This window comes from Syngnathus scovelli, chromosome 19, assembly GCF_024217435.2.
Source record: "Syngnathus scovelli strain Florida chromosome 19, RoL_Ssco_1.2, whole genome shotgun sequence".
Taxonomy (NCBI): Eukaryota; Metazoa; Chordata; class Actinopteri; order Syngnathiformes; family Syngnathidae; genus Syngnathus; species Syngnathus scovelli.
Genome location: NC_090865.1, coordinates 5,973,912 through 5,997,423, shown reverse-complemented (window position 1 = coordinate 5,997,423; position 23,512 = coordinate 5,973,912). Strand labels below are relative to the sequence as shown.

General features: G+C 44.6%; 3 protein-coding genes across 6 annotated transcripts; 2 read left to right on the top strand and 1 right to left on the bottom strand.

Annotated features, from left to right (window-relative positions):
- Positions 1 to 1,132: 1,132 nt before the first annotated feature.
- Positions 1,133 to 7,951, top strand: fbxl2 (F-box and leucine-rich repeat protein 2). Its single transcript, XM_049750203.2, has 15 exons — positions 1,133 to 1,204; positions 1,410 to 1,759; positions 2,897 to 2,958; positions 4,771 to 4,825; positions 4,909 to 4,983; positions 5,071 to 5,165; positions 5,232 to 5,396; positions 5,459 to 5,585; positions 5,656 to 5,730; positions 5,806 to 5,936; positions 6,107 to 6,167; positions 6,242 to 6,286; positions 6,415 to 6,471; positions 6,671 to 6,883; positions 7,039 to 7,951. Exons 2-15 carry the CDS (start codon positions 1,730 to 1,732, stop codon positions 7,144 to 7,146), a joined length of 1,299 nt encoding a protein of 432 aa, XP_049606160.1. The 5' UTR covers positions 1,133 to 1,204; positions 1,410 to 1,729; the 3' UTR covers positions 7,147 to 7,951.
- Positions 7,952 to 11,874: 3,923 nt separating this feature from the next.
- Positions 11,875 to 19,174, bottom strand: LOC125986547 (fibrinogen C domain-containing protein 1). 4 transcript variants are annotated; one of them, XM_049750187.2, is made up of 11 exons: positions 18,916 to 19,172; positions 16,253 to 16,326; positions 15,925 to 15,991; positions 14,935 to 15,032; positions 14,667 to 14,827; positions 14,362 to 14,612; positions 14,105 to 14,207; positions 13,890 to 14,020; positions 13,636 to 13,732; positions 13,378 to 13,557; positions 11,875 to 13,292 (listed from the first exon to the last, which is right to left on the bottom strand). In XM_049750187.2, exons 1-11 carry the CDS (start codon positions 18,934 to 18,936, stop codon positions 13,039 to 13,041), a joined length of 1,437 nt encoding a protein of 478 aa, XP_049606144.1. In that variant the 5' UTR covers positions 18,937 to 19,172; the 3' UTR covers positions 11,875 to 13,038. The 4 variants fall into 4 exon arrangements, with proteins under 4 accessions (XP_049606144.1, XP_049606142.1, XP_068505036.1 ...); XM_049750185.2 differs by having other exon boundaries at positions 14,362 to 14,827; XM_068648935.1 differs by lacking the exons at positions 13,890 to 14,020; positions 14,105 to 14,207 and having other exon boundaries at positions 14,362 to 14,827; positions 18,916 to 19,174.
- A 1,815-nt stretch (positions 19,175 to 20,989) lies between these two features.
- LOC125986573 (H-2 class I histocompatibility antigen, K-K alpha chain-like) lies at positions 20,990 to 23,494 on the top strand. The gene is made up of 4 exons (XM_049750282.2): positions 20,990 to 21,313; positions 22,373 to 22,636; positions 22,777 to 23,055; positions 23,205 to 23,494. Exons 1-4 carry the CDS (start codon positions 21,250 to 21,252, stop codon positions 23,459 to 23,461), a joined length of 864 nt encoding a protein of 287 aa, XP_049606239.1. The 5' UTR covers positions 20,990 to 21,249; the 3' UTR covers positions 23,462 to 23,494.
- The last annotated feature ends 18 nt before the right edge of the window (positions 23,495 to 23,512 follow it).

Below are 23,512 nucleotides of genomic sequence, written 5' to 3'. Positions count from 1 at the left end.
TATATCAAGGTTACTGTTGAAATTTATAATGAAAAAAATGAAGAGCACTTGACAGCATGACTCATGGCCATCAGACAATTTGGTGGTCATCAAAAAAAATAAAAATGGATAAACGGGATGACATGAGACTGATTCACACCCGACGTAACTTGGTTGAGGCAGGTGAGAATTGTGTTTTGCCACTTTCGGCACAAGTGTGTCATCTGGCAGGAAGCGCACGCACACCCAGTCGCACAATTTAGTCACCGACGGGAAGTCAGAAGAGGTCAGAAGAAGGAAGGATGATTTGGTCGCCGTGGCAACATCACCTTGTGACTGTCAAAGATAAATAAGTCTTGGGAAGACAGATTGGGAGGTCACGGCGAAAAGGTGACACCTGAAGGCACCGCAAAGACTTCAGCAAATGGCCAGACGCAAAGTTCTGCACCGGAGTGTAAGGCGTATTTGTGGCCACGTACAACTAAAGTAGATTTTGAAGCACTCTTGTGAAGCCTTGAATTGGAAGCGATGAAGTGTTAGAGGGCATTGTTAGGCTGGGCCTTCAACACGACCATGTAAATGATGAGTCAAAGTTATGCTGCCACCTACTGCCTGGATATGCACAATGCATGATGTGACCAAAATTAACACTCATCTTGTTATATAAAAAAGAATCAAATGTGCATTATTGTATAAAATTCTAACCGTATAAAGTAAAATGTAATTCCATTAAGTAAGAGCGCAACAAACACAAATCAGTAATTTCAGTTGGAAATTATAAAATAAATCACATACTGATAGAAATTAATTTCAAAAAGTCACCTACTGCCTGGATGTGCACAATGCATGCTGTGGGCAAAATTAACATTCATCTGTTCTATAAAACAGAGTAAAAATTATTGCATAAAATTCGAATCGTAAAAAGTAAAAAGTAATTCCATGATGTAAGAGCGCAAGAAACGCAAATCAGTCATTTCAGTTGGAAATTATAAAATAAATCACATATATTGATAGAAATTTGTTTTAAAAAGTCACGTACATACAAGAATGGACTCATCATAATTACTATTAAGATATTAGCGTGTAAATATGCAAATTCGTTGAAAAAAGACGAAATGCAGTAATCAAAACAAATCCGCCACGCGGGCTTGTCTCTCGACGATGACGTCACGGGACTCCTCCCACTTCCTCGATAGCGTGGAAATATATCAAAACAACCTTCGACGTACGTTTCGTGTCACTCTTGACAAATGAATCAAATATGCAGACGTTTATAAACACTTTGGATCTATTTGTTCTCTTTATTTTGGGTGTGTTCAAGTCGATAAGTTTTTCTTGATGCCTTTTAAAGGGCAAGTCGCGGAAGGGGAAGAGGCGGAAGTGAAGTCACTTTTTGACGAAGCGTCCATGTTATTATTGTTATTTTGTAGCTCCTGCGATGAGACGGCCAGCTGTTGGGGAGCCGCCGGACTGCTGCGACGCTAGCGACCGCCCCGGAACACCTCCAACGCCGCCGTCGTCCTCTGCACCAGGCAGCCTCTCGCCCGGCTGGCAGCACACCACAACCAGGACGACGACGAAGAAGCGGAGGAGGGCGTGAGGAGCCATCGAGCTCGGCTCCCGGAGCAACAGCACCTCAGTCCACCGGTAACGACACCGACGCGACGCGAAAATAAAACGGCGACAGAGACAGCACCGCCGGGCGGCTCGGCTGGCGTCGACGCGGCTCGCGAACAGGGACGCCGCAGACATGAACGGGATCACCAAGAGCCGCTTCGAGGTAGGGCAACTGTGGGGGTCGTGGGCATTACGGGGTCGGTCAACAGCGGCGACGCGCAGCTCGGGACAACCGATAAGAGGGCCCAGCCCGACGGCCACTGTCGCCTCAGATGACCGGCTCCCAGCGGGTAGGGCGGGGGTGTGCAGGTCGGCGCAGGGTTACATATTCAGCTTGTCATAACAACCAGCATTTATATATTTTACAATACACGCACGGTGCAAAATCAGTGACCAACAAAATGCGTGCGTGGGCTGCATGTAGACTTTGTCAACAAAAGCTCATTTGCTCTCCTTTGCACACTCAATAGTGAATATTTTGCATAACATGTAACAAATTGGCTCACTGTAGCACAACAATTGGAGTTGTCAACAAAACTCAATTCGTTTTGTTCGTACACGCGACAACCGTCTCCTCTATACACATCAAGCTAATATTTGCTCATATGTCATAAAATTGTACACACATCAAAATCTATCAGGACCCAACTCTCAAATTAGCTGGTGCTAGCTAACTCCTGGCGATGGCTCCATGCTACTTGACCTTTTCCCGTCATCTGCTCATTAGCTTGTTAGTGATTGCACAAGTAAGTCTTGGGCCCTACTTTCTGAGCAGGAGAACTGAATGCCAGGTTTCGATGTCTATCTCCGAAGGCGACGAATTACTTTGTGCCGCTGTATTATCCGTTTACAAATCAGCGACACAAAACAGGAACTCCCTGCTTGGGAATGTCGCTCAGCTGGCACGGAGAGCTGGCACGGCGCAACACTTGATGTCACCTGAGCGCCCCTCACGGAAGCAAGCTTGATTGATAAAGGGAAATTTCAATCGACCGTTCAAGCTCACTCCCCCGTCGCACCTTTCCCACATTTCCCACGGGAGTTGGCCCGCGTGGGCGTTATTCAAATTAGCCCCGACACAACCTTATCATCAAGAATGTTCTGCCTGTGTTCTTTGTGCTGTTTGTGTGTCTGATCCTCAGCAGATGGCTGCCGCGTCAGACTAAAAAGGAGACAAGCGTGTCAGTGATACTGTGAAAAGCAATCACATGATGATCATATTGCAGGAAAACGATGCTGACGTGTGTCTTGTGTGCGTGTGTGTGTGCGTGCGTGTGTGTGTGTGTGTGTGCCCGTGCAGGTGTTCTCAAGCAGTGATGAAGCCCCCATCAATAAGAAGCTCCCCAAAGAGCTCCTGCTTAGGTAAGATCATGACTCTACCACTTCACAACATACGTATCTGCACACAATGTACCCCTTGTAATTTTACTAAATGTATCACACACACCCTTCAATTTGCATTGAAGTTTCTCAATTTGTGCATTTTTTTTTTTTTAATGTGTCAAATTGTTGTGCTCGGGTGAAATCTGCCAAGCAACAAGTGGCCACTCACCCCATCTCAGGCAGAAAGGTTTTTAACCCGGGACTTGCTAAAATATTTATTGGATATGAACCTTTTGGAAAGGACCGCATTGTTATTCATTTATTGATGTGTATATTGTTATTTTTGAATGTTTCTAAAGATGTTACTGACCCATTTTTCAGACTTGCGTATCCAACTTAACGCACGGCAACATTTTTACGCTTAAGCTCCAGGGCTCCTATATGCAAACCTAACGTGCATTTGTGGCTGCATGTGCTATAAATAGCTCGTCTCCATTGGTGGGGAAGTCCGCAGTGCCGCTGCGAGCCCCAGCGGTGCCCCACCAGCACGAGCGTGGCGGGGTAACAATGGTTATGCAAGGCGAGCGTCGCCCTGTCTCGCCTCTTATCTAAAGTTGAACGGCGAAACGCTGCCTTGTGATCGCTCGCGCGGTAGTCAAGTGCACGCCGCCAGAGGCCAGGAACGTCCAGCCAAGGTGGTCATAAGATGGCCGACGCAACCTCGGGTAACCTCCTGATGTTGTGGTGTAGGTGACTATTGCGCAATAAGATGAAATCATTCAATAGAATGTTACTCAGGATCAATTAAATGCTGCTCCTTCTGGTTTGCCCACCAGGGGGCAATATAATGCATTTTGTGATCAGAATGACTATTTGCCAGCTCCTCTGAGCTCATCAGCACAGCACTTGTATTTGGCGTTTGTGGGTCAGTTTGTTTGCACCAGATCATTGATGCGTCACATCACACGTTGCCACGGCTACGCCGAGCTCCGCGCAAAAGGCCGCCTCACCTCTCGTTCTGGCAGCCATGCGGTTATTTTGCAACTGACTCAGCATCCACCCAAAATCAAGTCGGGCTGTAGTCTCCATGGCAACCGTCCCTCCGCTAAAGGGCCAGCGCTCGCTCGTTTACTGCCACGCTCGACGAAGCGGGTGTTTGTCAACAAAATGATGTTCTGCCGGAGGCCGAGAATTGGAAAAAGGGTGTACTTAAGCACAATTAGGCGGTGGGGGGGGGGGGGCAGTTAAAAGCGTCTGGTTGCAAGGCAAACACCTGAAATGCTACATTCCTGCTTCCTGCTCATCGACCATCTTTATATCTGTTGGAATTGTTACTTCCCAAAATAATTGCTTTGCTGCTGTACTTAAACATGTCCTGACATGCCCCGCCCAGATGGTCCTCAGGGTCCTGATACCAGACCGCTGTAATTGCCACCTGCAGGCTTCTTCTGCTTGTGTGTTATCGCCGGATTGTGTGTGTTTGTGTGTGTGTGCGTGCGTGTGTGTGTGCGTCCGTGCGTGCGTGTCCCGGTGGCCTTGCCTCCCTCAGCACCGCCGGAGATTACTCATTAGAAGATTAATGGATTGAGTAGCCGAGCCCTATTGTTGCCTCTTGTGTTAATGAGTTTGTGCGAGTGCCTCGACTGCATCCGATTGTTCTTCTCGGCGTTTACATTTAAAAGGAACGAAAAAGGGCAAAAGAGTGTATTTTTGATGTAATCACAATATTTGCAAGCAGTGATAGTTAATGTAATCGTTAAATACGAGAAGAGTATTTGTATTGTGATATGTAAACAAAGCTAGCTGGGCTAATTGCTAAACATGCACTAATTGATTCCTTTTTTTTTTCAGAATATTCTCCTATCTGGACGTGGTCACCCTCTGCCGGTGTGCTCAAGTCTCCAAGGTAAGCGCGGCTGTAAAGTTCCACTTTACCGCCGCCTGCCGGCCAACTTTTCACAGGCCGCTGTCCTCATCTGTGCCCGCAAGGCCTGGAATGTTCTGGCGCTGGACGGCAGCAACTGGCAGAAGATCGACTTGTTCAACTTCCAAACGGACATCGAGGTGAGACGGAATCGTCTCATTGTGTTGTAGCGGGCGACCCCGACATCACGGCGGATCCGTTTTTTTGTTTGTTTTTTTTCCTCGCAGGGCCGTGTGGTGGAGAACATCTCCAAGCGATGTGGAGGTTTCCTGAGGCAGCTCAGCTTGCGGGGATGCCTGAGCGTGGGCGACGCGGCCATGAGGTGAGCTCCCGTTGCACTTTTCACATCAGTGCGCTTCCTTTTGACGCACTAATCGCCGCGTTTTAGAACTTTTGCACAGAACTGTCGTAACATCGAAGTGTTGAACCTGAACGGCTGCACCAAGATCACAGACAGCACCTGCCTCAGCCTCAGCAAGTTCTGCTCCAAACTCAAACATCTGGACCTCACCTCCTGCGTCTCCGTCACCAACCATTCCCTCAAGGCCCTCAGGTACGCCACATCATTCATCATCCCAAAATGAAAAAAAATAACACGCAATGTGTGCATTTTAGCGACGGCTGCCGCATGTTGGAGACGCTGAATCTGTCCTGGTGCGACCAGATCACGCGCGACGGCATCGACGCTCTTTCTCGAGGCTGCGCTGCATTACGGACACTCTTCCTCAGAGGCTGCACACAAGTACGGCAAAATGATGGACGGGTGCTTCTTTATATAAAAAAAATATATACATATTTGTGTTGTGCTCTAGCTGGACGACAGCGCCTTGAAACATTTGCAGAAGCACTGCCAAGAGCTCACCGCCATCAACTTGCAGTCGTGCACGGTAATTAAAAAAAAAAAAAAAAAAAGACAATAGCGAGGCGACCGGTTATATTCAAGTTGTGTGTTTTCTGTTTAGCAAATCACTGATGACGGTCTGGTGAGTCTGTGCCGAGGATGCCACAAGCTGCAGATCCTCTGCGTGTCGGGCTGCGGCAACATCACGGACGCCTCCCTCATCGCACTGGGACTCAACTGTCCTCGACTCAAGTAAAAAAGAAATGCATGTTTCCAACAACTTCCTAAATCCCTCAGACTAGAAAAACAAGTCCAGATAAAACAGGCAAAAATCTGAGGGCCCAAAGAGCATCGATATAACGATTCAGGACGAGCCTCTTTCTCTGATTGGTCAATTGATTGTTTGCCTCTGCGCTTGTCAGGATCCTCGAAGCTGCTCGATGTTCCCACGTGACAGACGCCGGCTTCACCGTGCTGGCCAGGGTGCGTTCCCCCACCAATATCAACATTCTTCTTCTTCACCCCGATCCATAACTTGGATTGTCACTTCTTTGCAGAACTGCCACGAGCTTGAAAAAATGGACTTAGAAGAATGTATTTTGGTAAGAGAATTCACAACTGAGCTGTGATGTCGTGCCAACATGATTGGGTTGATTTTTTTTTTATGGATTTTGTTGGAGTTATTTATTGTTGTTGTTATTTATTTTTTAATTGTATTTTTTTGATGTAGGTGACAGATAACACTTTGGTTCAGCTGTCCATCCATTGCCCCCGTCTGCAAGCTTTGGTAAACATCACACTGTATATTTTTTTTGTTTCTTGCTTTTTTGTACCTTATTCTGATCAAGTTTTGACTCCCTCAAGATTATACACTCAACACCCCGCAATACATCATCCTTGTCCCATCCTTCCTTCCTCCCTTCCTATGTTTCCTTCCTTCCTTTCCTTGAATGAACCACACGTTTAAAAGGCGTCTCTCTCCGCAGTCTCTGTCTCACTGCGAGCTGATCACGGACGACGGCATCCGGGCACTGAGCGCGAGCGCCTGCGGCCAGGAGCGTCTGAGCGTGGTGGAGTTGGACAACTGCCCGCTCATCACCGACGTCACCCTGGAGCACTTGAAGAGCTGCCACCGCCTGGAGCGCATCGAGCTGTACGACTGCCAGCAAGTCACGCGGGCCGGCATCAAGCGCATCCGGGTACGACCTGTCTGTCATATTATCTTGACATGAGAATTACAAAGGTGTCATACTGCAAAGCTTTCACTAGGTGGCAGCAAAGATCAACAGGGGAAGATAGCTGACGCAAGCTTGTCTTTTAAGGCTTTCATTCTGCCACGTTTACGTTTGCGCAGGCCCACCTTCCCGACATCAAGGTCCACGCTTACTTCGCCCCCGTCACGCCCCCTCCCTCGGTGCACGGCGGCGGGCAGCGCCTGTGTCGCTGCTGCATCATCCTCTGACAGTGGAGGGCCAGGGGGGGTCACCTCTGCCTGCAGGTGCTGCTGCTCTGAAAACCACAGAGGAAGGGTGATGGAGTGGGGGCAGGGGTCGGGCTAGTAGAAGGAGAGGAGGGGCTGGACCCACTCAACTGCTTCCTGGTCCTACCCGGACCGCTACGTAGGCTCCTCCTCTTCCTCGTGAGCATCTTCTCACACATTTGCCATCCTTCCTTACAACCGCCGTACATCTAGAATGGACAATCACGAGACGCCACGGGCGAAACAGGACTGCCATTTTGAGATTTTGTTTGAACTGAGAAAAGAAGAGGCAACTTTTTTTTTTTTTTTTGGGCTTATCGTAACGGTTCTTCCTGCCCCCCCGCCTAAGTGTCAATTCAGAGCCGCAGTGTTAAACAAAGAAGTATTACAGCATTTGTTTACATCCCGGATTAGCTTTGCACCACGCTAACTTGTTTACATTGGTAGCCCGCCTTCCATTCGCTACATTTTACAAGCGGCTTCCCATTTTGACAATCACGCATCATTTGGGACAAAAGAAAAAAAATCATAGCCAAGCATTTCACCCCACCCACCCCCCAATGACAGGACTCAAGGATTATGGGGAGAGGGAAGACTTCCGGCAGGATAGTTTGTGGATGATGCAAACAAAAAAGGATTTAAAAGAAAAAAAAGATGGACTGGCTAAGCTGGCGCTAACGCCCTTCCCTCTTCTTTGAAAAGGTCTTTAACAGTTTTATGTTTGAGAAAATAAACAGATGGATATATAAAGTGAAACCATAGGAAATACATGCTTCTTGTGGCAACATTTTTGTGTGTTGCTTATTTACTTTCTGCATTGAGCTAAAATGCAGTAGAAAATATTTGCAAAAATGTCAAAATACAAAGAGTTATACAAGTAAAGGTGTATTCTATACACAGAAATTTCATTATATAAATTAGGAAAACTACACAAAAATGCAAACGCACAATTATAAAGATTTCTCATATTTAAAAAAATATGTAATTTCTAAGGCAAATATACAGTACCTAGTTTGAAGGAAATAAAAATGTTAGAATTCTTACAATGTAAAATGTAAATCCATGCATTTTATTCTTGACACGCTTGCAATAAAACGCTTGCTGTCACGCCCCCCACACCAGATTCGGGTCAAAAGTGTGCAATGTCCACGGACAAACAAAACATTGAAGTAAACAATACAAAAAGTAAAAATAAGAAAGCACATACAATGAATAAATAAGAGCAGTGAATAAAGAATGAATAAGAGCAACATGGTTGAAATGGAGCAATTGTGCATACACCTATAGCGCAGGGGTGTCCAAACGTTTTGCAAGGAGAGCCAGATTTAATAAAGTGAAGGGGCCCGGGGGCCAATAGTTTTTTCAGACATTTTTGAACGACAAACATTTCATGCAAATACACACTGTTATAAAACAAATTTCATTGTCACAATTGTCTTTATTTTTCAAATGACAAAATGACCAAATATAAGCCACTCAGGCAGATGTGAACCACTCTTAAAAAACACAAATTCTGCCTTTCATTCATATCTGAAGAGTCAGATAACATTGAACAAACGGTTTGAAATACTTCACATTTACATGAGTTTAAAATTATTTTTGCCTCATGAACATTTTAAACAGGAGTTATAAGCAATGCAAATGTGTCTGTTATTAAAACTTAAAACAAGTGAGTTTTGCTCTTGTCATTTACAATATCTTTCAGAAAGTAATAGCTTGTGTCATGTCTACAGGTTTATAACATCAACAGTATTAACATGGCCACTTCGTAATGTTTAATATTAAGCAATATTTCATTTTTATTTCATTTTGATTCACAGCCAGCCCCGCGTGAAGAATCGCTGTCGTGATGCCATGTTGAGTCTACTAGTGTCTCTTTGGGGTGAAAATGCTTAAACAAGGCAAGCGTGTCTTTAGAAATGAGATAAACACAATTGCCTTGATTTTCAACGAGCAAGTATTGTAATTCCCATTTCTCTTGAAAGCGTCAACTGTCCTCGTTTTCTTTGCAGTCGCCATGGCAGAAATGAGCGGCGAGGGGTGGTGCTGCCACCCTTTGGTAATAGGAGGAATTACAGGTTCAAGTTTCTTTTTTTTTTTTTTTTTTTTTAGATTCAGTTGGACAGTGCAAGCGGTCCATAAATAATACATTATAAGACCGAAGCTGCGGGCCGTATGAAATCTGATCGAGGGCCGGATTTGGCCCGCGGGCCGGACTTTGGACATTAATAACAAGGGAATTAATCAATGAGCACGATAAAAACATAATGACAGAAATATCCTCGTACTAAAAGCCATTTCCCGCAGTGAAAGTTTTCTGAAAGCTAAAAAGAAAGAAAGAAAAAAAAAGACTAAGAACATATGCACCTTGTATTCGTCCTGCATCAGGAGCATTCCAGGAGCTTGAAATTCGCACCTGCGTGAAGCTGGCCCCCCAGCCCACGCAAAATTGAAGGAAAATAGTCGGTTTCGTTTGTGCCTGTTTGTGCTGCAAAAAAATTCGTTTGTGCTGCTTCGGTTTTGTAGATATTCTACATTTATTTTCTAGCGAGGACGTCACCCAGCCCCCCATTTTCCTCCAAATGGACCCAAAATGGTACCGTTCGTTTGTGCTGCAAAAAGTTTCGTTTGTGCTGCTACGCTTTTGCAGATGTTACACATTTCATTTATAGCGATGACGTCACCGTATGTCGTCGCAAATTTCAAGCTCCTGGAATGCTCCTGATGCAGGACGAATACAAGGTAAATATGTTCTTGGTGTTTTTTTTTCTTTTTAGCTTACAGAAAACTTTCACTGCGGGAAATGGCTTTTAGTACGAGGATATTTCTGTCATTATGTTTTTATCGTGCTCATTGATTAATTCCCTTGAATACATTTGATGAAACAAAACGATAACATATCTATAGTATTGATGTTGTATGTGTGTGGACGTCAAGAAAACAAAAAAGGCCAAGAATGAACAAAATCGGCAAACGGAAACTCGCATTATACAGCTATATCTTTTTTTATACTGCCTCCTGGTAGTCGAAGCAAGCAAGCAGAAGGCCCCTTCAACAAGTTAATCATTCATCTTCCGCCTATTCAATTGTGTAATGTCTGCAGCGTCTATAAAATACAATATTATAGAGTGCCATTTTTCTTACTTTTTTTCAGCCTTTTCATATTAAGCAGTGTTTGAGGAGCCTAGTTTGAGAAAGAATTGAAAGAATTCGAATTGTTTATATCCGTGGTCACCATGGCAAACCAAGACCACCAAAGCGTCCCGTCCACCATTGTCCCTCATACTTACAAAAAGCTAAAAAAAAAAAAAAAAAAAAAAAGCAAAGAGGCAATCATCATATGCTTTTGGAGCCCTGTCTGCTCCCACTGTGGCATTCTGGGTGGCACACAAATTAGCCTAGCCAAAGTCAAATCAAGTTATGTCATTGACAAAAATAAAAATAGATTTCATGAGGCTCACATGAAGAAAAAAAAATCGAAAGCACCTTTCCAATCTTGAACATGATCTTTGATTTCAGACCGTTTTTGCACCCTGCTTTGTTCCTCTTGACAGTTCCAGACGACCCGGCAAACCGTGACCCCTGCCAGCCCACCCCGATGGCGTGAGTGCACACACGCACACACACACACAAGCTGACAATGCCAAAGTGCGACAGGAAAGGAGACGAGATGGAGGGGAATGGCAAAGCCCGAGCAAGGACCTGAAAGTGGATCTTTGCATCTCATCCCCTGGCAGAGATGAGAGGCCTGCTGAGTAAGGTCGCCTGCTACGTTCATTGTATCCGTTGTGACAAGTCGGCAGTGTGTGCGATGGACAAATAAGTCGTTTTCAAATCAGATGAGTAAAAACTGGTCAAATATTTAAAAGAAGAAAAAAAACGATATTATTCAAATTGAAGATCATTTGCAATTCTAGTAATGACACACGTAGGTCTGACACCTACCTCGGCGTCCTTTTTACAGCGGCTTTCTCTCCCTAAGGCACGGGTGTCAAACTCAAGGCCTGGGGGCCAGATACGGCCCGCCACATCATTATCTGCGAAAGCGAAAACAAATTGTGCTTCAAATTCGTGTGTCATTGCTAGAATTGCAAATGGTCTTCACTTTTAATAATATCTTCACCAGCTTTTACTCGCCTGATTTGAAAACGAGTTATTTGTCAGTTTGTTTTGTAGCTTTGACTGTATGTAATGTGAGGTGCTCATACATTGATTTGGGTCGACAGCCATAATGGCCCTGCCGAAAGAAGCTATGACTACAATGCGGCCCGCGAAAAAAAATGAGTTTGACACCCCTTAGGGCCTAAGGCGCAATTTGGTAACTCTCGGTTGGGTTAAGCTGTCTTGACTGAAACCGTCGCGGGGATGAGTTCACTGACACTAGCCCACTAGCTGAGTTTAAGGTAACTACTTCCGACCAGGTCTGGCTCATTCCGATGTGAAGGGTATATTCAGGATTCAAGAGTTTTTATTCGCCATGTTTGAGCGTGCCAAACAAGGAATTTGACTTTGGGACATCACAGCCTTTGTTCAATGTTTAGGTGACTGACAACACTCAAACATCCCCTGATCCTTAGCTGTCTTCACTAAGAACTGAACGGTTCAAAGTATGACTGTGAAAGGAAATTGTAAGCTTTCATTGTTGAATATAGAAGAACCACGCTCCACATTGTAAAATATACGTGAAAAAAAAAACAATCAATCATCAAATCAAAGAATTATCAAGTGAACGTTTAATGAATAAGGAAAAAAGTGACACATCTCAATTGTTTGTACAAACGACGACAATCACACTTGCCGTTTCTCATTCAAGCGAGAATGATGCCGTCGCAAACCTCTTTGGATTGTAAAGAAAAGAAAAGAAAATGCAACTGAACTACTAAAACACTTCAAAGATATTCAACACAACATAACTAAACGATGATTACGGGGACCCTCACTTTAACAGTCCTTACTCACGTGAGAATACATTCATATATGAATAAAACATCCATATTGAATACATGTTGATGATCCATCCATCCATCCATCCATCCATCCATCCATCCATCCATCCATCCATCCATCCATCCATCCATCCATCCAGCCATCCATCCATCCATCCAACCAACCTTGTGACATCAACAACAATCAACCATGTTTGAAAATATTCAACTGAAACGACACAAAAAGGAAGAAAATGAAAGCTAACTCAATATTCAACGCAACCTAACTAAACAATGGTTATGGGTGGCTACCCTTACTTGAACAGATGTCATTGTAAAACACTCACTAACTTAACACACAATCAATCGTAGCTAACCTATGCTTATGGCCACTCCTTATGCTAACAGATGTAAGGGATTTTATGATAGCAAAGCAAAACATCCTAAAATGATCCAAAAGTGTGTGTGTGTGTGTGTGTGTGTGTGTGTGTGTGTGTGTGTGTGTGTGTGTGTGTGTGTGTGTGTGTGTGTGTGTGTGTGTGTGTGTGTGTGTGTGTGTGTGTGTGTGTGTGTGTGTGTGTGTGTGTGTGTGTGTGTATGTGTGTCATTCAAAACAGGTCGTGTTTTCCGACTCAATAATTTTTGACTCATCTAACGACGGATTGACCATGTCACATCAGTCTAAATTTGGCACTGTCTGCTGGTGAAATTTTGAACTGCAACAGCGCCAAACTGCTTTTTAAAAAGAATTCATTTGGAGGAACTAACTCCAAATGTCAAGCTTCTGGTGAAATTCGAAATTGCACTTGAGCCCATTTGCCCGGGCCAAATCCGACACACATTTGCGCACCGCCATCTTACTTGACGAGCGCTGCGCAAATGGGTGACGGCGGGCAGCACCCACGTGATCCCACGGGGATGCCGTTCCCAGGCTCCGCCGGCTGACCGCTCACTTTCTGGGCCGGATCCTCATCTCCACAAATCTCAGGCAGGTATTATATGATCCCCCCAAGTCATGCCAGACTGCATTGGTATTGCCGCAGGTGTCGGTTGCCTTGTACATCCCGTTCAAGTTGGAGTCATAACAGTTGTTGTACCACCAAGCTCCCTTATAGTCATTGGCGCAATTGCCACCACTGGCCTTGTCTTGGTCGCGGTCTTTGGTGGTGAACTTCATCCCAGAATGGGAGGCTAAATTATCACCTGCAAAGCACACAAACTTGCTTTTGAGCACACGCAGGCGGCGCAGGCTCTCGAGTGTGTCCCCCCCAGGGGCGGGAGTCGCTACCTGCATTTCCAGAGTAGCCGCTCACAAGCAGCGGGTAGCCGTCCTTCTCGGGGTCCAGCGAGTTCCGGCCCACCGAGAAGTCGTCGTAGAGAGCGTAGTAATTGCTGCCGTTGAATATGGTGAAGTCGATCCGCAACTGGTAAGCGCCCGAGGCCGTCAGAGCGTGGATGTTTTGCAGGCCTGCAAACACGCAAAGGCGGCGGCGTCACGTCACGCAAACCACAAAGGCTTGACAAGAAGGGTGTCTTTGTTTCCGACCGAGCCAGTGCTCTCCGGCGAGGTCTCCAAAGCCTTTTCGATAGTCGTTCCAACCCCGATAGAAGTCGACGGAGCCGTCCTTTCTCCTCTGGATCACCTGCAAACACACACGCACGCACACCATCAGCGGAGCAAACGAGCATGACTGGCCAACTGGACGTTCAGCATTGAAGAAAAGCGCCAAGTTTATTGGGGAAGGCATCACGAGGGGAACTTTGGGGTGTTTTTTGGGGGGCGGGGGGTCAGGCACTTACGGTCCAGCCTCCCCCGTCCAGGCTCATGTTGCAGTAAGCCTCAAACCTGTCTGACCCAATAAAGAAGGTATGGATTCCATCTTGGGACATTCCTGCCGCCATGACGTGACTGCAGTCTCTGGCCATGATAGCTGAAACCCCCCCCAAAAAAATATGTGAGAGCGCAAAATAGATGCCCGCTTTAAACAATCTGGACACGCTCGCTCGCTCGCTACCATGGAGTTCCCTGTTAAGTGTGGGCTGATCCACCACCTTCTGCTGCAGGCTGGACAAAGTCAAACTGAAGTTGTGTAACTCCTTGGTCTCTTGTGACAGCTCCTGCGCACCAAGCGTTTGAAAGAACTGAAATGAGATCTCCAACTGGGACACTTTGTTTGCATCTTTCAACAATACTTTTGTTCTTATTCAAAGGAGATAGTAGTTTGTGTGTAAGAGGAGGGAGGGACGTTAAGTCCTGAAATGTCCACCTCACCTGAGACATGTTCTTGTAGTCCGTCTCCAGGTCTTTCAGTGTCTCATTCAGTAGGCCTTTGTTGCTGCGAATCTCCTCCCAGACTTTGGCCAGCAGGCTCTGACTCGCCTCCAGGTCGCTGCAAATCGCGGTGTGACTCGCCTTCAGCTCTGCCAATGCCGTCTGACCTGCCTTCAGCTCTGCCAATACGGTCTGACCTGCCTCCTGACCTGCCTTCAGCTCTGCCAATGCGGTCTGACCTGCCTCCTGACCTGCCTCCTGACCTGCCTTCAGCTCTGCCAATGCGGTCTGACCTGCCTCCTGACCTGCCTTCAGCTCTGCCAATGCCTCCTGACCTGCCTTCAGCTTTGCCAATGCGGTCTGCAGCGCCGCCCAATGGCAGGCTAAGTTGCTGCAGTTGTGGTCCGGGATGCTGTTGGGCAAAGTCGCCACCAGCGCGCCCAGCTCTTTGACGATGTCCTGAGGCCTTGGAACACATAAAGGGTATACATGAAGCTGCCATCCTTTGTGAGGAATGTAACTTGTGGCGGTCAAGTGTTTGTTCATTGCGTGCGTGCGTGCGTTCGTGCGTACCTGTTCAAGTGGAAGAAGACGATGTTTTGGATGACAAGCACGACCAAGAGGAGCGTCGGGACCACCACCAGAATGGAGCCCCAGCGTATCTGAACAAACTGAGCGCAAACGTCGTCACAGGCGGCGGCGGCGTCTCTGTCTCTTTCTGTCTCTCTCTCTCCCCCGACGGAGCGAACGACTTGCAAATGCTTTCAACTCGACCACGGCATTAGTCAAGAGCGTGCGCGTCCGATGCGTACCTTGGGCTTTGGTGGTTCGCCGATCAGTTTCTGGGTGCTTTGGTTCATCTCGAACCACTTGTCATTTGCCATTTTGTGCTCTCCTTCTATTCTTGCTTACTCCGTACGAATGTCCCGAGCTTGTTTGTTCTGCGTGCGTCTAATGCCGTATTTTGTGTTTAGCCAAGTGACGTGAAGTTTTCTTTCCACTTGACGTTGGTTTTGACCTTGGTTGCGGCAACGAGATGGGACGAGATGGGGCTCGGTCGGTACATTATTGCGCGAGAGCGCGAAAGCCCGACAGAAAAGGAACGGGCTGTACACAACACAAAATGCGACGCCGAGCAAGTTCAAGGTCTCATTGACAATATTTCATTGATTGATTGATCGGTCTTTATCTATCTATCTATCTATCTATCTATCTATCTATCTATCTATCTATCTATCTATCTATCTATCTATCTATCTATCTATCTATCTATCTATCTATCTATCTATCTATCTATCTATCTATCTATCTATCTATCTATTTTTTCATTCATCTGTACATGTACTTTTGGACTGATGGATTCATTCCTGTATTTCCTCATTTATTTATTAGACACTATTAGATTACTAGACACTTGAAAAATTAGAGGGAACATTGGTGCCGACACCGTGAGTTTGATTTCCACGTTTGACACTGTGAACGTGTGTGTGTGAGAGAGAGTGACCAAAAACAAAAAGCGCATGTGTATATGAGTGTGCAAGGAACAATAAAGAGGAGCAATACCAAACGCCACCACGGTGTGGTGTCTTGTCTCCGATTAGATGGACGTTGAAACGGCAAACCCAACCGACTGGAACACAAAAAAAGACAAGAGCTCTAAAGCTGAGGAGAAAGCCAGCCAAGGCAAAGCCATGTAACGTGGCGAGCCCGGCGCTATTTCAGAAAAAAAGGACGGCAAACGGCCAAACGGCAGCAGACTTTGTCGTCGAGTAAGCATAAAAATACATTTGATTGATAAGGCGCCTTTCAAAGCACTCAACGCCGCCGTACAGACATAAAATAGCGTTAAAAAAAAAAAGACTGGAGTAGAGTGATGGATAAGCTGACTCACGTCTCTGACTGGCCGACGGCCACAGGCAAAGATGCTCCTCCGGACACGCCGTCGTCAGTGGTCGCGGAACGGTCCTAAGTCCAGAAGAGGGACAAAGGTGTGAATTCAAATGGCGGAAGTTCGACTATTTGCAGTCTTGTACGTTGTTATCAAAGAAGACCTCAGAAGACATATTGACAGTATTGTATACCTTGTTACAAAAAGTAATTATAATAACTAGAAAGAAAATAGGATGTTGACTTCTGCTACGGTCAATTGTGACCACTAGAGGTCCCTGGTTAACCAAGGTTAACAACGGAACGTCGCATCTCCGTGTGTTACACGCGCGCACACACACCGTTCTACGTTACACGTGCTTATAGATAATAAATTGAGTTGGAAAGCACATATAATGTATATCCAAGCAAAAATTTCCAAATCACTAGCAGTATCGTATAAAGTAAAAGACCTTATAATTCAGTCATCATTACATTCCTTGTACTGCTCCTTCATACTCCCATACATCATTTACTGTGTGGAGGTGTGGGACAATACATACAAAACAAACACAGATCCAATCTTTATTTATTAAACTGATATTTAAAAACAAAGCATTACGACATAAATAATGCTGATCATCGAGAACCATCTAAACCCTCTTTTTATTATACTGAACTCACTGAAATACGACGACCTAGTCGACTTCAAAACCGTCCAACTCATGTACAAAATAAGAAATAATCAATTGCCAAACAGTATCCAGAGGTTGTTTGAGTGGAGGGAAATTTATTTAAGGGGAACACTTATGTTTATTTGTTGAGAACAAACTTAGTTACATTGTATAACAGTTAGAGGTGTGGAATTACGGAACAGCGGCAGTGAAGAACTAAAGAACCTTACTGAAGTTTAAAAAAAAAATGTCTAAGGACAAATTGTTGACGGGATACCCTAATATGCCGTGAAGTCGTTTAAGTTGCTTTTGTATTTATTTATTTGATATATTTGACGATGGTCAAATCTTGACAGAATCAAAGACATATGTAGTTACAAGGGGAAGAGTCAGATAAGCTTAGGCTCCCTTCTCCTCCCTTTTGAACAAACATGAATTTACTACAAAGGGAAAATTATAATGTAATATCAATTTCTTCTTTTTTGATCTTCTATTGTACTATGGAGTTATCATTTTCTGTGTTTTTTACTTTTTTCTTGTATTTCTTTTCATGTTCGAAATGAACAAGCCAACCAAACAAAAACGTTAACGTTTCGCTAACGTTGGTGACTCATGTTTACATTTTCAATATTGATACAATATTCTCTGCATGTTGTTTATACTATTATTGTACTATTTACGTGTATGAAACCATTTTGGAATGTTCTAATCATAAAGTATCCACTTAAAAGCTTTCATGTACATTGATTGACACGCAGAATAAATGTACGGTTGAGAGGGTGCGGTCACGCAACGGCGGCCCTGCCACTAGGCAGACGAGGCCAAAAAGATCTCTTTTTTTATTCTCTTTTGTTGGGTCTAAATACGATTAGACATTAAATCACTCGCTGGAATGAAGAGGAGAAGACAACCAGAACAGGTTTACTCGCGAGGAGAACGATAGAGCAAGCAATCTCAGTCACAACCTCCATCAGTTCTGAGTCTTTACTCCACGTGCCCCTCTTTTTAATGTTATGGTTGCCCTGGTTACAGAGGCGTTGCTACACTAAAGGGAGGGGGATTGTGTCTGTAGCAACGCTGATTAGCAAAAGAATGTAGTGTGGTGTGAATTAGCACTTCGCTGTTGGCTCTTGACCCCCCGCAGAGGCCGTCCGCAGCTGTCTTCCTTCACAGTTGGCTGACCTGTCCTTGAGGTCAACAAATGTCCTGACGCACGTTGATTGCCGCTTTGCTGTGGAACAAATGCAACTAGACCTTTGCTAACTTTATCTACTTGGTAATTAACACACAATAGTAATAAGTAACTTGTCCTAAACATTTCAACACACATTAAGCAAACGTGAGGTAACCGGTATGCAGTTCCTTAAACAAACATTGAGTAAATATGGGATAACTTTTAATGCAACTACTTCTAACTGTATGTATCCCTTAACAAAGAAAAACAGGTCTGATAAACTACAATCTATGAACCAAACCTATATCTAAATAGAAGGAATGAAGTTCCTGTGAATCAAACAAAGAACATTTCACCTATGCAAATAAGCCCTGCTCATTGTTAGTGAAGGACTCTTACGGGAACCAAAACACACAGACAACATAAGGACAGGAAAGGTACAAATGGCTGACAGGGATCAAAAGACATCCCTATCACATAAAAGGAACAAAGAGATAAAAGGAAAAGATAAACTCGTAAAGGCGAGGCCTCCAGGTCTGGCAGGCCAAAGCTTCACTTAAAATTATTCCAACATCTTTCAAAGTTGTTCTAACTCATATCAATATTGGATTCAAAGGATCAAATAAAACGGAGGCTGCCTTTTCTGAATGATATCAAAATATCCATTGATCTGAGTTTGATCAACTTAGAAAGAAAATGATCATTAAAAGATGTTTTTGTTTTTTTTAGGCCGAGCGTAAGGGCTGCCTTTGAAGAAACCGATCAAGCTTCCGAAGGGCTGACCAAAGTTTTGATAGTCGCACACACGCACGCATGCACTATAAATTATGGAATTACAACCTGCATGTTCTGAAGTTCCATCTCTCCTTTGCAGTCGTCGGGTCAGGGTCTTGACGGCAGCAGACGAAGGCTGGTGGCAGTGTACTTAACAACAGTTGGCTCCAAAATGACACACGCACCTTGAGACCAAAACGGCCTGGGCGTCACTGAGCTGGAAACATTTGGCATCAACAGCATGTGGTCAGAAAAAATTCTTCAAGGGAGTTGAAGGAAACGAAACCTAACTCTCTCGCACGCGCATGCACACACACACACACACACACACACGCAGTCATGCACGCGCACACGCACGCACGCACACGCAAGAAGAAGAAAATGGTGGAATCAGTAAAATTCCAATTGACGGCGAATATAAATGACCTTATATGGAGCCAAGACCACCTGTGCGTCACTGTGCTGGAAATGAGGGAAGAGGCGGAGAAAAGAAGACGAAACTTAACTCCCAGACACAGCGATATTCATCAAGGAAACCTTGGTTCTCAAATTGATACTTTTCTTGTGATGTTGGCAAAATAGCTTTGGTATTTGCCTGTTGCCGATTGATGCCTGGATGCAGGCAAGTGCCACCCACGTCGAAGGGAGCCGGACGGTCATTTCGCTGCTCTCTTGCATTGTCGCTGAAGAAGGAAAAAGAATTTTCTTTCATGAGATAGATCATCACCAAACAGTTTGGAGATGCTGAATCATTTCAGGGAGTGTACAGTCAGTCCACTTGCTGCCTGCCACTTGGCCAGGCAAGCTTGTTTTTTTTTTTTTTTACTCAAGTGCGGCCCACGTCAAAAGAGTCCACATCCAACTTTTCCTGTTTTTTGTTGGGTCTTTTCTTTGAACTAGCAAAGGAGGACATGTTGGAATTTCACACCTCATAAAACAAAGCTACAGAATCATCTCAGTGACTATCAGTTCCTCTCCGCCCGCTGGCTGGCTCGCTCCTCAGCAACCTTGGAAGAGCGCGTTCCCGCGGAGACCCTTTGTACGTGTGCACGTCTTTGCCCGACGGAACACGATATTACTTGGGCCACCTTTGTCCAGACTTTGGACACCACTTGGATTTCATTGGGGATGGGAGAGAGGGGAAGCGAGCAAAAAAAGAGCCACAACCTTTGGGGTCGCTTCAACCTACGTTTTAAAGTGACGCCAAGTCATGTGTCAAAGTATTTGATTTTGTTCTTTTTGACTCGACATCAGTCAACGCGGAATCAGCTCGTGACAACGTCGACTGACTGAAAGATCAAAAACATTGGCTCACTCAATAGGGTCGACATTTTCAAATCACATCAGGGGGGTTGCTTGCGAGAAAAGTCAAATGAGCAGGTTGTCACGTTTTGGAGCTAAATGCAGGCAAGCAGGAAGGAAGGATGGCTTCCTAAAAGACACTGGCGGTTTGGAACCAAGGAGGTGTCGTGTCCAGTGGCGTGCCGGGAGCCATTTTCCAGTTTCAAATGCAACCGGCCCAATGGCAGAATAAATGGAATAGAATACCGCTGTGTCACTTGACTCCACAATTTAAGCGCTGACAATGGGGGAAAGATTTCATCCTAAAAATACGTACGTACATCATCCAACACATCATTAAGATGGTTAGCAGGCTACTGTAGCCTTTGAATGAGGTTTTATGTTGCATTATCCATATTATTTTCCACGACTCAAACGATATGCAGTATATTTATCTTCTAAAATGCAAGGCGAATCGCTCGCTCGGAGAGCATCCGAGACTGATATTAGCGTACGAATTAGCCCGTGTTGTGCCCTCAGCTCCTAAGCCTGGCTGGCTCTTTACCATTTTCCTCTGCGGTTTTCCTCAGACACACTCACTAGATACTTTCAGTTTCAATTGAGTAAAATATGAAAGACTAATTTGAAACTAAGCGTCTGGCCAGCGGTGGTAAAAAAAAAAGTCAATCGCTGTTTGGGGAATGGCGTACATTGTTAGTTTTTGTGAAGCCTTTCCAACATCATACAGAATAGGCGATAAGCGATTTCAAATAAAGTCGTTCAGTCTTAATTTCGGGGATCTTTTTATTGCGTCGCGACTGATAAGACGGACCACCGGGAAAACAGGAGGGGCATTAGTGCGAGTAATGAGCAGGTCATGAAAGCAACACTAAAAGCGCTTCAAACAAACTGAATAGTTCACCCGGCACTCGGCTTTTCCACATCCAATATGGCGGCGAGGCTAATTACCAGTAGAACCAGTTTCACCACACCGTAGATTCAATCAGTGGAAAGTCACCGACGCGCCTATGCAGTTTTCTGTCATTATGCGTGCGGCAGTTGGAATAGTCACAAGTTTGAGCAAATACTTCGCTTGACTAAAATGTGACAAACAACTTGATGCTTGGAATGAATTTACTTGCATTGTTTGCTGCGGCCGTGCAAATTCACAGCGTGACGCCAGGTAAGTTGTACTTTGCTTACAACTCGTTTCATTATCCTAAAAATTGACGCTCTTGATTTTGAACTGACGCTTTTTGTTGTTGTTGAATATTCCTCACACATCTGCTGCGTCAACATTTTTTGAGCGGAAAATTCTTTCACATAGAACACTTGTTTTCTCATAGTTAGGCGGAAACACAATGCTATTATAAGAACTGATGGAATATTTAGTGAATAAAAACGATACAAATCAAAGTGATGTACACCTGCATTAATATTCAATCAATTAAATATGGAAAAGCTTTTGGAATCAAAAGGTTTGTACTTGAAAAAACTAAATTCGCAGTTGAAAACAAAATAAAACTTCAATCTGAAACTAAACACGGTGAGCTTAAAACTTGAACAATAAAACAATGCATTCAAGATAAAATTACTTGTTTGAAAGTTTTTTTCGAGTTGAAAATAGTTTCGCTTCACCCTGGTCAATTTTTTGAATAAACTATTTTCAGGTTTCACCTCAGTTTATTTTTCAACATTTTATGTCTTATTTTTTTCAGTTTCATGTTTTATATGTTCAGATTCACCTTTTTTTAGGTTCAACTCTTGTTTTTTCAGATTTGCCTCTTTTTTTTTCAAGTTCAAATAATTTGCGACTTGCATACTTTTTCTTTGGGAGCTGGTTCCAAGCCCTCTAGTTCAGCCCTTTCGTGATTCCACACCCCGTACACCACTATTACCACGGCCCCACGTCAGATTCGGGTCCAAAGTATGCAACTCGCAAAGAAGATTTGAACCTTGCCTCCTGAATTAATATTCAGGAGACAAGGTTCAAATCAGGCAATATATGATCAATAACATTATTGGAATTGTTTTTTTTTTTTTTTTTTTTTTGCAAATTAAAAAGAATGGCAACACTTTTTATTTTTTCACAAGTGGATTTAAATGGCCGACGAGTGGCATTGAACTCTAACATGTCAAGTGCTGCAATGTCCCAACTGCAGACAGAATAATTGAAAATATCAATTGCACAATGTAAAAGCAGAGCAAGATCATGTGTGTCGCTTTTGTTTTTGTCTTTCAGTCATTCACACACTCAATTATTTCACGACGATCTCTCAAGTTGCAAAACTACCAGAGTTCTTGGAGGTGGCATATGTTGATGACGTTCAGATTCTGCACTTTGACAGCAACCACAGGGAAACGAAAGCAAAACATGACTGGGTGAACAACATCACAGAAGATAATCCGCACTTCTGGGAGATAGAGACGGCGATCAATATTCAGAATGAGCAGATCATGAAGGGCAACATTGAAACCGCTAAAAAGCGCTTCAACCAAACTGGAGGTTTGTTTGCCTCCAAGCGCCCGCTCGTAAAATTCATTTCGTGTGCTGATACCATTTTTTTTTCATGACTAATAAACAGACATGTCACTGCTGGCTCCTCTCCGATTATCGTCACTGAGTGCTGTGTGCGATCCTTTCAGGTATTCACATGATTCAGGTGATGAAAGGCTGTGAATGGGACGATGAGACGGATGAGGTTAATGGTTGGGAGCACTACCATTACGATGGAGAAGACTTCCTAGCATTTGAGGCGAAGACGATGACATGGATCGCAGCACATCCACAAGTTTTCACCACCAAAATCAAGTTGGACCAAATTGGTGGACTTAATGAAGTCAAGAAGGTTACCCACACTGAGGTGTGTCCTGAGCTGTTGAAGACACATTTGAGCAACGGGAGGGACTTCCTAACAAGAACCGGTACATTGTCCTCTCTCTCTCTCTCTCTCTCTCTCTCTCTCTCTCTCTCTCTCTCTCTCTCTCTCTCTCTCTCCACACATGCTCTTTCTTACACATTCTTTCCATCTTTCCTGCCCTCCTCACGTGTTTTCCTCCATCTTTGCGTGCAGAGCTTCCCAAGGTGTCTCTCCTGCAGAAGACGCCTTCTTCTCCGGTCACTTGCCACGCCACGGGTTTCTACCCCAGGACATCGTCCCTCTTTTGGAGGAGGATCGGCGAGGAGATCCACGAGGACGTTGAGATGGGGGCGACCCTCCCCAACCATGACAGAACCTTCCAGACCTCGGTCCACCTGAAAGTGGTGGTGACGCTCGCCGCGGAGCAGGAGTATGACTGCGTGTTCCAGTTGGACGGCCTCCCGGAATAATAAATAATAAAATAGATATCAATAGTTTTAAAATGTGTGACATATTATTTT